The sequence below is a fragment of the Lepidothrix coronata genome, unplaced genomic scaffold (genome assembly GCF_001604755.1).
Source record: "Lepidothrix coronata isolate B3197 unplaced genomic scaffold, Lepidothrix_coronata-1.0 Scaffold306, whole genome shotgun sequence".
NCBI classification, from domain to species: domain Eukaryota; kingdom Metazoa; phylum Chordata; class Aves; order Passeriformes; family Pipridae; genus Lepidothrix; species Lepidothrix coronata.
The window spans coordinates 616,567-629,441 of record NW_016690486.1 but is presented as its reverse complement, the minus strand read 5'-3'; the positions used below and the strand labels follow the sequence as shown (position 1 = coordinate 629,441).

The following is a 12,875-nucleotide window of genomic DNA, read 5'->3' as shown; positions in this document are numbered from 1 at the left end:
GCCCCCCTCTGGACTTGCACCAACAGTTCCATGCCCTTCTTATGTTGGGGACACCAGAACGGTATGCAGTACTCCAGGTGGGGTCTCACAAGAGAAGAACAGAGATGCAGAATCACCTCCCTTGCCCTCCTGGCCATGCTACTTTTGATGCAGCCCAGGATACTGTTGGCTTTATGGGCTGTGAGTGCACACTGGCAGCTCAATTTTCCATTTTCATCAACAGGGAGGGTTTGGTTTTGGGGTTTTTTTCCCCCTTTTTCAGTATTAGAGAGAGGGTTTGGGTTTTTTCCCCCCTTTTTCAGTATCAGAGGGGTTTAAATTCATAATGAAATCTTTCTGATAGTGGGAGTAAAAAACCTGACCATCTGTTATCATACAGCGTAAAAGAAACATTGACTCCTTCCTGTAAGTATACTACTTCTTTTATCAAATTTGGTTGATATGGGTCAATGGGTTCAAACCTGTTAGGAGGTCAAAATAAAGGTGGGACAACGGGCAAAACAGAATACTTTACAGCTTGCTCTAGGACAGACCAAATGTCGCTAAATGTTCTGTTAGAATTATAGAATGTTTTGGGTTGGGAAGGAGCCTTAAAGATCATTTAGTTGCAACTGCCCAGCCAAGGGCAGGGACACCTGCCACTAGACCAGGTTGCTCCAAGTCCCATCCATCGCGGCCTTGAGCACTCCCAGGGATGGGGCACCCACAGCTTCTCTGATCAACCTGTCCCAGTGCCTCCCCACCCTCACAGTGAAGAATTTCCTCCTAATATCTAATCTAAACCTACTTTTTTTTTTTTTTTTTCAGTTTGAAGCCTTTTCCCCTTGTCCCGTCACTACAGTTACTGATGTTGCCCATGAGAAAAGGACACTTGACTTTTTCAGGGGCCTTACAAAACCAAAAGCAGACAACCAACCAACGAAACAAAAGAAAACCAGACCACCCTGAGATGGAATATAAAGTGAAATCCCACTTGAATGCTAAAAACAGAAGATGCTTGTTTCAAGGGCTAAATTTTGACATTTGTGGCCCTCAATTAGGCACTTACAGAGCGCCAAGCAGGGCTGATGACGCTACCTGCTGATCTGACTATGGAGGTTTAATAGAGGAGCCCCAGCGACCCAGAGTGGAAGCGGCGGGCGGAGCATTCCCGAAGGACACACCAGCCCCAGGAGCACCACGCCTGGGAGCTCCCCCCCGGGCTCGGCCCGGTGGTCCCGCCCTGACGCAGGCGCCTCCTGGCCCAATGGCGGCTCCGCTCTGCTTCCGGCGTCCGGCCCCGTCTCCTGGATACGGTCGCGGGGTGGCGACCATCCGACAGGCGCGCGGGGGGGGGGCGGGTACGGGCCCCGGTGGGACCCATCGGCGCGTTCCTGCTAGAATAAGGGGAAACAAATCCCCGCAGTTCCCGGAGTCACCCTGCCTGCTGTGCCGGTGCCCCGCCCGCTGGGTTTATTTCGTGGCGCGCAGGGACAGCCGTCCCGCCGGGACACTGCCACCGGGGCATGGGAGACGCCGTGCCGGGGGCGGGGCTCCGCCGGTTCGGTTGATGGCGGCGGCGCGGCGATGATGCTGCCGCCGGGTCCATCCTGCGCCGCATAAGTACGGCGGTCGCTCCCTCCCTTTCCCGCCGGGTCCATCCCTCGCCGCACAGGTACGGCTGTCGCTCCCCTTTCCCGCTTTCCTTCTTTCCCGCTTTCCCGCGCGCGGATCGCGGCCGTTACCTGGAGGGGTGCGCGCGCCCAACGGCCCCGCCCCTCACCGTGCTCTCGCTCCCCTCGCCGAGCTTCGGCCCGAGGGTGGGGTCGAACCGGGCGGGGCTGGTGTCCCCCGGCTGAAGGACTCCTTGTGTCACTTTATTTGATCTCATTGTACTTTATGACAAAACCGGCGAACGAATTCCAGCTCTCTAAAGTATGTCATGCGTGTTAGAGAAGTTGTGGATGCCCCGTCCCTGGCAGTGTTCAAGGCCAGGCTGGATGGGGTTCTGAGGAACCTGGTCTAGTGGGAGGTGTCCCTGCCCATGGGGAGGGGTTGGAACTAGATAATCTTTAAGGTCTCTTCCAACCCAAACCATTCTATGATTTTATCGTTCCATGGTCCATTGATTTGTGTACTGAAATTATGGTATAGCCATTACTCTTGAGATTCAGGGATGCAAGAGCAAATGCTTCTCTCTTCCCTGTTACCTCTTGCAGAGCTAAAGGAGACCTTATTTGCAAGTATTGCCAGTCATGAGGTGGCAAGGAAATCTTCTCTTTCCCATGTGTGAAGAAAGATTATGCACAGATACCCCCAAATGCCAGACAGAATTGTAGGAAAATTTATTTCCGAAGTCGGTAGCACGAGACTTAAAGAACATTAACCTTTTTGGCGTTTCAAACACCTGGCCTGGGGAAAGACACGCCCCTCTGTTCTTCTCAGGGCTTTTATCATCCCTACTCCTGCTCCCCACTCTGGGAACCTTCAAAGATGTCTGCAAAGACTTATCTTTTTCTAATACCAGGGAGAGGAGAAAACATCTAAAACTGTCTCTGGAAGAGATGCCTCTTCCAGACAGGAAAGTCTTCCTAAGTGAAATAAGCCCTGATCTCTTTGTAATAAATCTTCCGGAAGGGTCTTACACCGTTACACCATGACCATGTGCCTTTTTGTGTCATTGGTCTTGCTTTTGTCAGATAACCAGATATTTCTGTACTTGTCCTTGAGCCTGTCATGCATTGGTGTGGTTTGTTGCCTGAGTGGATGATAATGCCTTTCATATGACCAACAATGAAGATATCTTCTATCCATCTAATGTATATGTGCTGTTCAGTCTTGTGACAAGGTGCACATGTCAGGTTTGAAGTATTCATGGAAAGAAGAAGAGCAAGGAAGGGGCTTTGGTCATCATGATCCTCAGCTTCCTTATGAGGGGAAGTGGAGAGGCAGGCACTGATCTCTTCTCTGATCTTTCTGGAAATATATAATCCCTATTTTTGAGCATTGGGAGGGAGATACTGTACATCAATGACTATTAAATTTGAATGCTTCCCCCTTCTCCTCCTTTCTTTAAAGGATTATTTGTTTATGAGACTAATACCATGTTTTCACTCTCTTGCCTGTAAAGCATCCTGAAGTATGGAGAACTTCATTCTGTATGAGGAGATTGGAAGAGGAAATAAGACAGTTGTTTATAAAGGAAGAAGAAAGGGGACAATTAATTTTGTTGCCATTCTTTGCACTGATAAATGCAAAAGAGCTGAAATAACAAACTGGGTAAGTAATGGGGTTTTCCCTGCTAAATCTTGGAAAAGATACAGCCTACCAAAACCTTGTAGCCCAGGTATTATAAAAGAAAAATACCATGTGCTTCTTTAGATGGAGTTTGTCATCATTCAGATGAGCTTCTTAAGATTTTAAATTCTTATACTTTAAATAGAGTCTTATTTTAATGTATTTATTTCTTAATCTGATTTTATTGTTTTCTAGATCACAAGCTTAAGCCCATGTTTACAGTCGTACTGTTTTTGTGATGTGTCAGAGAACTTGTAACAATAGCTACTTGCATTTAGCGGTTTGCTTTACTTTACCATTAGTTGTGCAAATCCAGTGGCAGTAGTACCTTCCAGTAGATAATCAATTTCTTACTTAGCAAGAAGAAATTATTTTTGATGAAAGAAGGCCGTTTAAGATAATTCAATCCTGGTCTGTAAAACCTTGGCACAGTTTTAAACATCTGATACTTTCTGGAAAAGAAACTGTAACTGATACAGTTACATGGTTCAAATATTCTATTTTTCCGGTAGATAGGTTTTGTTTCTGTAAGGGGTTAACCTTGGCTGGATACCAGGTTCCCACCAAAGCCACTCTATCACTCCCTTCCTCAACTGGACAGGGGAGAGAAAATATAATGAAAGGCTTATGGGTTGAGGTAAGTGTAGAGAGAGATCACTCACCAGTTACCCTCACAGGGAAAACAGACTTGGTTTCGGGACATTAATTGAATTTGTTGCCAGAGAAGGATAATGAGAAATAAAACTAAATTCTTAAAACAACTTCCCCCCACCTCTCCCTCTTCCCCACCTCAACTTTACTCCCAATTTTCTCTCCCTCCTCCCCTGCCAATGACACAGGAAGATGAGGATGGAGGTTACAGTCAGTTCATCACATGCTGTCTTTGTTGCTCCTTCCTCCTAATGCTCTTCCCCTGCTCCAGCATGGGGGCCCTCCCATGGGAGACAGTCCCCCACAACCCTCTTCAATGTTGATCCTTCCCACAGGCTGCAGTTCTTCATGAACTGCTCCAACATGGGTCCCTTCCGTGGCGTACAGGCCCTCAGGAGCAGGCTGTTCTAGTGTGGGTCCCTGCAGGGTCATAAGTCCTGCCAGCAAATCATCTGCTACAGCGTGGGCACCTTTTTCCATGGGTCTGCAGGTCCTACCAGGAGCCTTCTCCAGCATAGGCTTCTCATGGAGTCACAGCCTTCCTCAGGCATTCACCTGCTCTGGTGTGGGGTCCTCCACAGGCTGCAGGCAGATCTCTGTTCCCCTATGGACCTCCGCAGGCTGCAGGGGGACAGCTGCCTCACCATGGTCTTCACCGTGGGCTGCAGGGGAAACCCTACTCCAGCTCCTGGAGCACCTCCTCCCCCTCCTTCTCCACTGACCTAGGTGTCTGTAGTGTTATTTCTGTCACATGTTCTCACTCCCCTCTCTGCTGCTGTTCTGCAGCAGTGTTTTCCCCCTTTCTAAATGTTATCACAGCAGCACTATGGCCATCGCTGATGAGCTTGGCCTCGGCCAGTGATGGGTCTGTCTTGGAGCCAGCTGGCATTGGATTAGTCAGACATAGGGAGAGTACTGGCAGCTTCACAGAGAAGCCACCCCTGTAGCCCCCCCTTTACCAAAACCTTGCCATTCAAACCCAATACAGTTTTATATTCCCTCTCATTGTTTCAGTGATCATTTCTTGGGAACTTTTTGTTCCTAGAAGCGTTATTAGTCTTACAAAACCATCGAGGGTACCTTACATACCAGTCAAGCAAAAAAACAGGCTTCTGTAGAGATTAGGCCATGAATGGTGTAATAGAAATATAGATCTCCAGGGACTCTGGGATGATTGTCCTTGCCTGATAAGATTAAGAATGATGGAAAATTTTCTTTTTTCTTTCTCTTGTTGTATTGTCTCTCATTTATATTCTTCTTGAAAAAAAAAAACGAGGAGTGCAAGTTTGACTCCAGTTTCCGATTTCCAGTTTGTTATTGTTTTAGTGATGCAGGAAGGTTAAATAATATTTATAATTTTGGATTGGGGAAGTTCCTAATTTTTCTTCTATAAACAGGTGAGTTGGGCAGGAGTTGTGAGGAAAGTTATCTTTTCTCAACATACGTGTAAAGCTGAAATATTTGAATAATAATATTAGTGCACTGGAAAAGGCAAGAGAACAAGTATTTCATCTAGGGTAAAGGTGTATTGTTTCTTGCTGCCCTGCCATAAGTCCATATAAACATATATATATTTATTCCCCCCCTCCAGTTAAGTATGTTGAAAACTTTGTTCTAGGTTCGTCTGACTCATGAAATCAGACACAAGAATATAGTGACATTTCATGAATGGTATGAAACAAGCAACCATCTCTGGCTTGTAGTGGAACTATGCACAGGTAAGATAAGCTCAAAAAGTAAAACTTTAAAAATGAGTGTTTGTAAGAGATTTCATCTGGCAGTTTCTCTACAACAAATCTTTGAAAAAAGCATGATTATCTCATTATTAGCTTGAGAACCCTGTTTATATATAAAAATGGTTTTGCTCTTGGAAACATTTTTAGAAATCAACTGAAATAATTTCTCCTCTCCTTCACTGTATGTTTGTTAAATGTTAGTTGATGTGGCATAATGTTGGTTTTTAAGAGCTGAAGAGATATGGCTAATCAGGGGAACATAAAAACAAATTATGGATAGTTGGAGGGTAGTTAAGTAATAACTTGAAAAGTTTTCTAAGTACTGGCAGCTTTGGCATTCTCTTTTAAAAGACAGCAAGGAGCAAATTAAGCTATAATGTATAAACGAAAATGTTGTTCAAGTTAATTTTTAATCAAAGGACAATTTAGCAGTTAAAGTAAATTATTTAAATTTTCTTCCTATTCTGTGCAAGTATTTTGACTTCCATGTTAAAATGTTAATTGGGGAGCTCTGAGAACCCAAAACTGCATTAAGTGATTCACCGAGTTTTGATAGGTTCTTATCAATCTATTGAAGAAATCTTTTAAAGCTTTCTCTAATTCTAGTGACTGCATATTTTAAACTCCCGATAGTGTTCTTTACTCCACATGGAGAGAAAAGAAAGCCAGTAGGCAAGTGATGCATGTTAAGATTTTTAGCATCTGAAGTTTGTTTAGTAGTAAAAGCCCTCATTACACACAGCCTTTTTATCTATCCAGAATTCTGTTTGAAAAATTCCTGAAGAAGAGAACCTACAAGTTCTGGGAAAAAAAAGTCGGGTCATTTTTGCAGTGATTAAAAGTGAAGTTAATGACCCATAAGGAAGCTTTGATCTCTGTGCTTAGTCCAACTTAGGGGCACATATTTAAGTTATTAGACAGGCAGACTTTTATTATTGAAGAATTATCAAGTTTGCTGCAAGGAGAGTGTCTTGAATCTAACTTGTTTATACATAAAATATGACATTGATTTCTTATGAATTTTGCTGAGATTGAAAGCTGCTTTTGAAATATGTAAGATCCCTCTCCTTTGTCTCAAGCTGACAAAGTGAGTTTCTGTTATCAGACACAGAATCCTTCTGTGTTGCCAGTTCTACTTTTTTTTTTTCTTTGTGTATTTGGCCATATTATAGAATTTTTCTATATGGAGTCCTCTAAATTACATTATAATAAACAGTTATTAAGCATGTTTGAAAATTCTTTACTATAGCTGTGTAATATGGGTGTTTTTAAAGGAATGACTGATTTACTAACCAACCTAAAAAGGCTTAGAAATAAAATAATTTTAAGATTCAGAAGTGTTGAATAATTTGAAGAATTCTGTAATGACGGACCTGTTAGTCTTTGTATTTTCTGAAACAAATAACTGATCAAAGGGAAAAAAGTACAGGAAAATCTATTGTGAGATTTGGAATAAAAGATCTAGTATCCATTTCTGTGAAAAAGTTTCCTAGTCCCTGTTTAATTCAGGAACTTAAATTTGTGTTTTGTTTTGTTTTAATCTGCAAAGGTGCTCTAAGCATTGTAAACATTCTGGAGGGGGAGTCAACCCCAGAGGGTTAGTCAGGTAACAATAATCTNAAATAACAGGCAACCCAGAAAACCAATAGATAATTTAGGAAATGCAAACTGTAAACTGTGGTCTCAGGAGAACAGATTTGGTGCAGGATTAGTAAGGAAACAAATGAGGCTGAGAAAAGGGATTTTAGGGGAGATGTTTTGTGGAATTTAGGATAGAAAACTGGGACAGGAAGGAAGAGAAAGACTGAGCAGTGAGCTTATGGGAAATTAGAAGTCATCCAAGTCCTATGAACAGTTAGGATGGGAATGACTCAAATTGACTGAGTCTGATGACATACCTGAGAATCCATGGAATGTGAGGAAGTAGGTGATGGGAAAGAAGAAAGATTTTTGCAAGGACACTGAAAGAAACAGGAACAATCAGTGGGGAAAAGCAAGGACTGTGAAGACCAGTGAAGGACACAGATGATAGAGGATATGTGTGAGGGTTATTTGGAAAGTTTTGTAAGTGTAATCTTATCAGAAAACAAAGGAAGGGCTGGTCAGAACTTAATGGAGGAGGACAGTAGTGATTTTGGAAGGACAGAGAAGTCGTGTTAGGATAAGAAATCCATAGAGCTATGCGAGTTTTTTCTGGGCAGTTACTGCTTATTCTTAGAGGGATGTACAGGGCAGACAGCTGGGATTTGTGTGAGAAACCTGGAAAACAAAATTTTAGTCCTGGATATTTTTTTGATTCTTTTCTCTAAAACAAAAGAAAAAAAAGAAAAGCAAAAAAAAAATAGAAAAAGAGGGGAAAGGATTAAAATGAAAGAACTGAGGCACATGAGTCAAGAGAATTCACAGTGTAGAAACACTGTATGTGAAGAAGAAACAAAATAAGTTATCTGTTGGATGTTGTTGACCTTGGGACCTCAAACTGTAACAGTTATACTATTTCAGTTGTCTCTGAATTCAGTGGAAAATTCTCTGCCATTATCTTTAGCAATTGTTCACAGAGGTTGATAGCCTGCTTTTGGTATTATTTATTCTTTTAACTTAGGCAGCGGGAATCTGGTTAAGGAATTTGAATAAATGCATTTGGTTTACATATAAACAAATTACTTTGTGAAGTGACACAGTTCCTGAATCTCTTTTTTTCACTTCTGATTCCTTTGTAAAACAAATCAAGTAATTTTGAAGTCATACACTCAATTTAATTTCATTCAAAATTAAGATTTTTGTCACAGTATTGAAAATAGATTTTTTTCTGTACATCTTAGATTTTACAACTAGTAGATAATATCAAGAAATATTTTAAATATCTACTAATAATGGCTTTTGACTGACATCTTTTGAAGAAGCTTGTGTAATGTCCTTGGGAATTACTTGTATGACATCTTCTTTATATGCACTTACTAACTATGTATAAACATGTTTCAGGTGGTTCTCTAGAATCTGTCATTGCTCAAGATGAACATCTACCTGAAGATGTAGTGAGAGAATTTGGTGTTGAATTGATTACTGGTTTATACCATATTCATGGGCTTGGAATTATCTTTTGTGAATTAACACCTGGAAAGGTAAGGAAGAGTATTATCTATAGGGAACACTGCATGTTACTTTGCATGCCATCAGCATTTGTTTTATTATTTGTATTCTACTGTTTGGAAGAGGTTTACCCCAGACTGGAGGCCAGTTGAGCTTTATAATATATGTGAAGACAATCAGAGACAAGTCTATAGCTTAAATATTTTATGATCTAATTGATTCTTTCCCTATTGTATATCTGATACAATGTGATAGATTCTTTTTGATTTGGTGTACTGGTTTAATTTAATGAAGGATTTTAGTTCTCTGTCACTGGACATAGAATAAATTCATTATTATTCTATCATGCTGCAGAATATTTTGCAGTCATAGAAAATGCTAATAGGGGACTAAAGTTAATTAAACTTTCTTTATTAATAACCTTCTCTATTGTTTCCAGATGCCATGTAAATTATCATCTTATTCTTGCATAAAAATACAAATCTTTATGTACTTTCTCATTTTGTGTATGTGTGTGTAATTTATGCAGAGGTTTGCCAAAGTCCATGTTTAATTCATGTAGTCACCAGAATATGACTATAAGCAAATATTCTTGCATAACAGTAATTGTTTTTGATCTTGATCTACTAGTGATCAAGTTGCCCTTCCTCTGTGAATTCTTCCACAATTCTACTCAGTTCATGTCATTTATGGGTCCAAAAGAACTAAAAAAAATATGAATAAAACATAATGGAGATGACTCTGTAGTCTTCCAAAGAAGAATGTTTGCTGTAAAGTACTCCTTTGAACAGAAAGTAGAGTGCTAAAGTTAAGATTGCTTCCATGCCCCGCTCCCTGCTTCTGGTTGAATAGGTTATTTCTCCAAACAAAGTTTTTGGGATTATGAAGTTTTTAGTTACAAGAATAAGTAGTGGCTGCCCAGAGAAAACTCTCATCATCATTGGACAAAATCTGTGGAATTTTCTGCCAGATAAAATTAGAAAAATTCACTTTTTTTTCCCCTCAAAGGAAGCCATGTTTGATTTCACTCTACTTTTATTTTCTTATACAGTTTTACTCTACTTTTACTTTCTTTTCTCTAGTAACATAATTGTTTATTTAGATTTAATAATAAGTAAATGAAAGTGCACATTGAAACTCTTAAGGTGATACTTTTGGTTGTAAGAAAAAAGTCAGTATTGGCGTTACTTAAAAAAAAAGCTTTTCAGTGTTTTTGATTATAGTGATCAATTCTATGTACTTAAATGGTTTCAGATTGTGATTTTTTAAAATAAATTATTTTATACTTTGTGTTGGAAATTTCAGCAATCATCAGTTTTAATATATTGTACTAGTATGTTGGATTTTGTTTATTCTTCTAGATTCTGCTGGAAGGGTCTGGCACTTTGAAATTCAGTAGTTTTTGCTTGGCTAAAGTGGATGGTGAAAACTTGGAAGAATTTTATGCTTTAGTTGGAAACGAAGAAGGTGAAGATGTTAGTGAAAGTACTCCACAAGGATACTTGAAAAACAGATTTCGAGGTACAATATTTTTACTAGCCAAAATTAACCTTTACCAAAGAGACAAAATGAAAGTTGGAAAAAAACTTAGTTTGAAGTAGTTTGGAGAGAAGACCTTGAAATAAAATAGTTGTTTAGCATTGTGGTGGGGGCTTTCTAAATTTCTGGAGAATCACAGAGTCACAGAATGGGTAAGGTTGGAAGAGGAACCAGAATGGGTCATCTGGTCCAGCCTTCCTTCTCAAGCAGTGTCATCCTAGATCACATGGCAGAGGATTGCATCCGGATAGTTCTTGAATATCTCCAGTGAGGGAGACTCCCAACCTCTCTGGGCAGACTGTTCCAGTGCTCTGTCACCTGCACATAAAGAAGCTCTTCCTCATATTCAGGTGCAACTTCCTGTGCGTAAGTTTCTACCTGTTGCCTCTTGTCCTATTGCTTGGCACCACCGAGAAGAGCCTGGCTCCATCCTCTTGGCTCCCCCTCTTTAGTCAGTCATCTCTCCTGTGGCTGAACAGGCCCAGCTTCCTGAGCCTTTTCTCGTAAGAGAGATGCTCTGGTCCCCCAGTCATCTTTGTAGCCCTCCACTGGACTCACACTAGGAGCTCCATGTCTCTCTTGTACTGAGGAGACCAGAACTGGACACACAGCACTCCAGATGTGGCCTCACTAGGGCTGAGTAGAGGGGCAGGATCATGTCCTTAAAACTGAATAATTAATTCTGTAGTGTTATCTTTTGTAAAGATTAATGTCTTTCCCTGTGTCTTTGCAATGGGAAAGCATGTTCAGTACATCTTCTGTAAACAGATTTAACTTATCCTGCATACAGGGTATTTAAGTAAGCTCAAACCCAAAATTCAGCTCTTAAGTAAGATTATTCAGAGAGATCGTAACTTACAGATGGAACAACACATGTGAGTGAGTAGAAAGAAACTATTTACAAGTGTATGGTAATAATTCTCTATTTCATAAATACAGTTTAACTAAGAGCTGGAAAATAATATGCTTCAGTCTGTCATAAAATATATGACATTAACAATTCCTGACTCCAAGTTTTCTTTTGGATTGAAGCTCATATGTAGGTACTTATAGATTGTATCGAACTTTCAGAACAGACTTCCAACATAGCATACCTGGAGATAATTAATTTTAAATCGTTTTTTATAGCTTTACGTGAAATAACTGCATTACAGTTTATTATATAATCTTTTTGTCTTGAACATATTTTTGTTATTTTATAAACTCTTCTTGATTTTTTTCTTTGTAGGGAAAAAAAAAGAGGGAGCAAAATTTCAAGGATTAAAAAACCCTCCCAAATGCAAAAAAAATAACAAACACTAAATTGAGTATGTGAATGAGATCTGAAGTGTTTCAATGTAACTAATTAATTGAAAATATTAATTATTGGTTTGGATTTGCTAAGGAGGCTAAATTATTATTTGCTATTTGATGAAAACTACAGAAAATCACTAAAGCTTTGGAAGCTCAAAGTTCAAACTGGAAATTGCTTGCCTTACTAAGGAAATTTTATTTCTGGTATTTAATTGATATAAGACAGTGTATTAAAATAAATAAAAAAGGATTTAAAGGAAATAGCAGAAAGAATCACATATTTACTATCTTTTGTGCTCCAGTTATAAAGCAGTAATTGGAGAGTGAAGAAATAAGTGATAAAGAAAAATGATTTAGAATTAATCCTGTTTTGTCTCAGAAAAATTTGAGCTATGGAATTATTTATAAACTTTTAAAAAGCCTTTGCTGCTGATGCTCTCTGTAAGGTCTGGTACTAAATTCCATTAAGTTCATATTAAATATATACACAAGTACAACACAGAACTATTGCTTCTTTCATTGGAGAGTGCACTGCTGTACCTTCATTGTCCTTTTTGATGCAAATGGTACAAGTGATTTGTAGTTTGAGGTCAACTGTTTGGCTACCTTTAAGAATGATAATTTCATTTCAAAGTATGAGGAAGTTAATGTGCTTCAGTTTTGATAGGCAGATCCATGCAAATGCAGTAGACTGCAAATGCTATGTTATTTTTTCATCGAATAAGAAAAAATTCAGAAACTTGTTTTTAATCTTCTGAATCATTTCTTAGTCCTTATCTTGGAGCATCTCGCAGACCTGTTTCCAAGATAGTGATGTGGCATATCAGTTACTGTTATTGGAAACAATGGAATAATTCTTAATATTTTATGAGAACAGAGAAAGCTCTCTAAATACTTTGCTATCTCCTTATGAAAGTCCACACTGGGAATAGTAACACCAAGACCAGAACTTTATTCAAGAAGAAATACAAATCTCATCTCTTTTCTGTTGCTTTTTAGAACAGCTGTTTTGATATGTATAGTAATGACCTTTTGTCACTTAAAAAAATAAAACCCAAGAACAAAAAAATCTAAAATAAACTTTTTAAAGGACTATGGAATGGACACTTCTACTGAGCTTACTGAGCTTGTGTAGTTTTTTTTAGAGATTTTTGAGAACTGTAGAAATAAGAACTGTATTTTTTTTTTCTGTATCAAGACAAAAGGGGTTTGTGAATAAGATGTTATCATTTGTGATGTTTTCAAAGTGTTTCAGTGTGAAAATAGCTATAACTATTTAGATCAGTGATC

The 12,875-nt window shown here is 39.4% G+C and overlaps 1 protein-coding gene across 9 annotated transcripts in view; it reads left to right on the top strand.

Annotated features, from left to right (window-relative positions):
* The first annotated feature begins 1,313 nt into the window (after positions 1–1,313).
* The window catches only part of ULK4 (unc-51 like kinase 4), a 236,108-nt gene continuing 224,546 nt past the window's right edge, over positions 1,314–12,875 (top strand). For 8 of the 9 annotated variants that reach the window (XR_001878447.1, XR_001878446.1, XM_017837568.1 and 5 more), the window contains exons 1-5: positions 1,314–1,654; positions 3,110–3,258; positions 5,546–5,645; positions 8,646–8,785; positions 10,115–10,274. Coding sequence is in view for 7 of the 9 variants with exons in the window: in XM_017837568.1 (XP_017693057.1) it covers positions 3,121–3,258; positions 5,546–5,645; positions 8,646–8,785; positions 10,115–10,274 (538 nt within the window). In the remaining 2 variants the exon portion in view is untranslated. Of the gene's footprint in view, positions 1,655–1,752; positions 1,915–3,109; positions 3,259–5,545; positions 5,646–8,645; positions 8,786–10,114; positions 10,275–12,875 lie in introns of those variants that run through there. The other variant, XM_017837564.1, reaches the window with a different exon arrangement.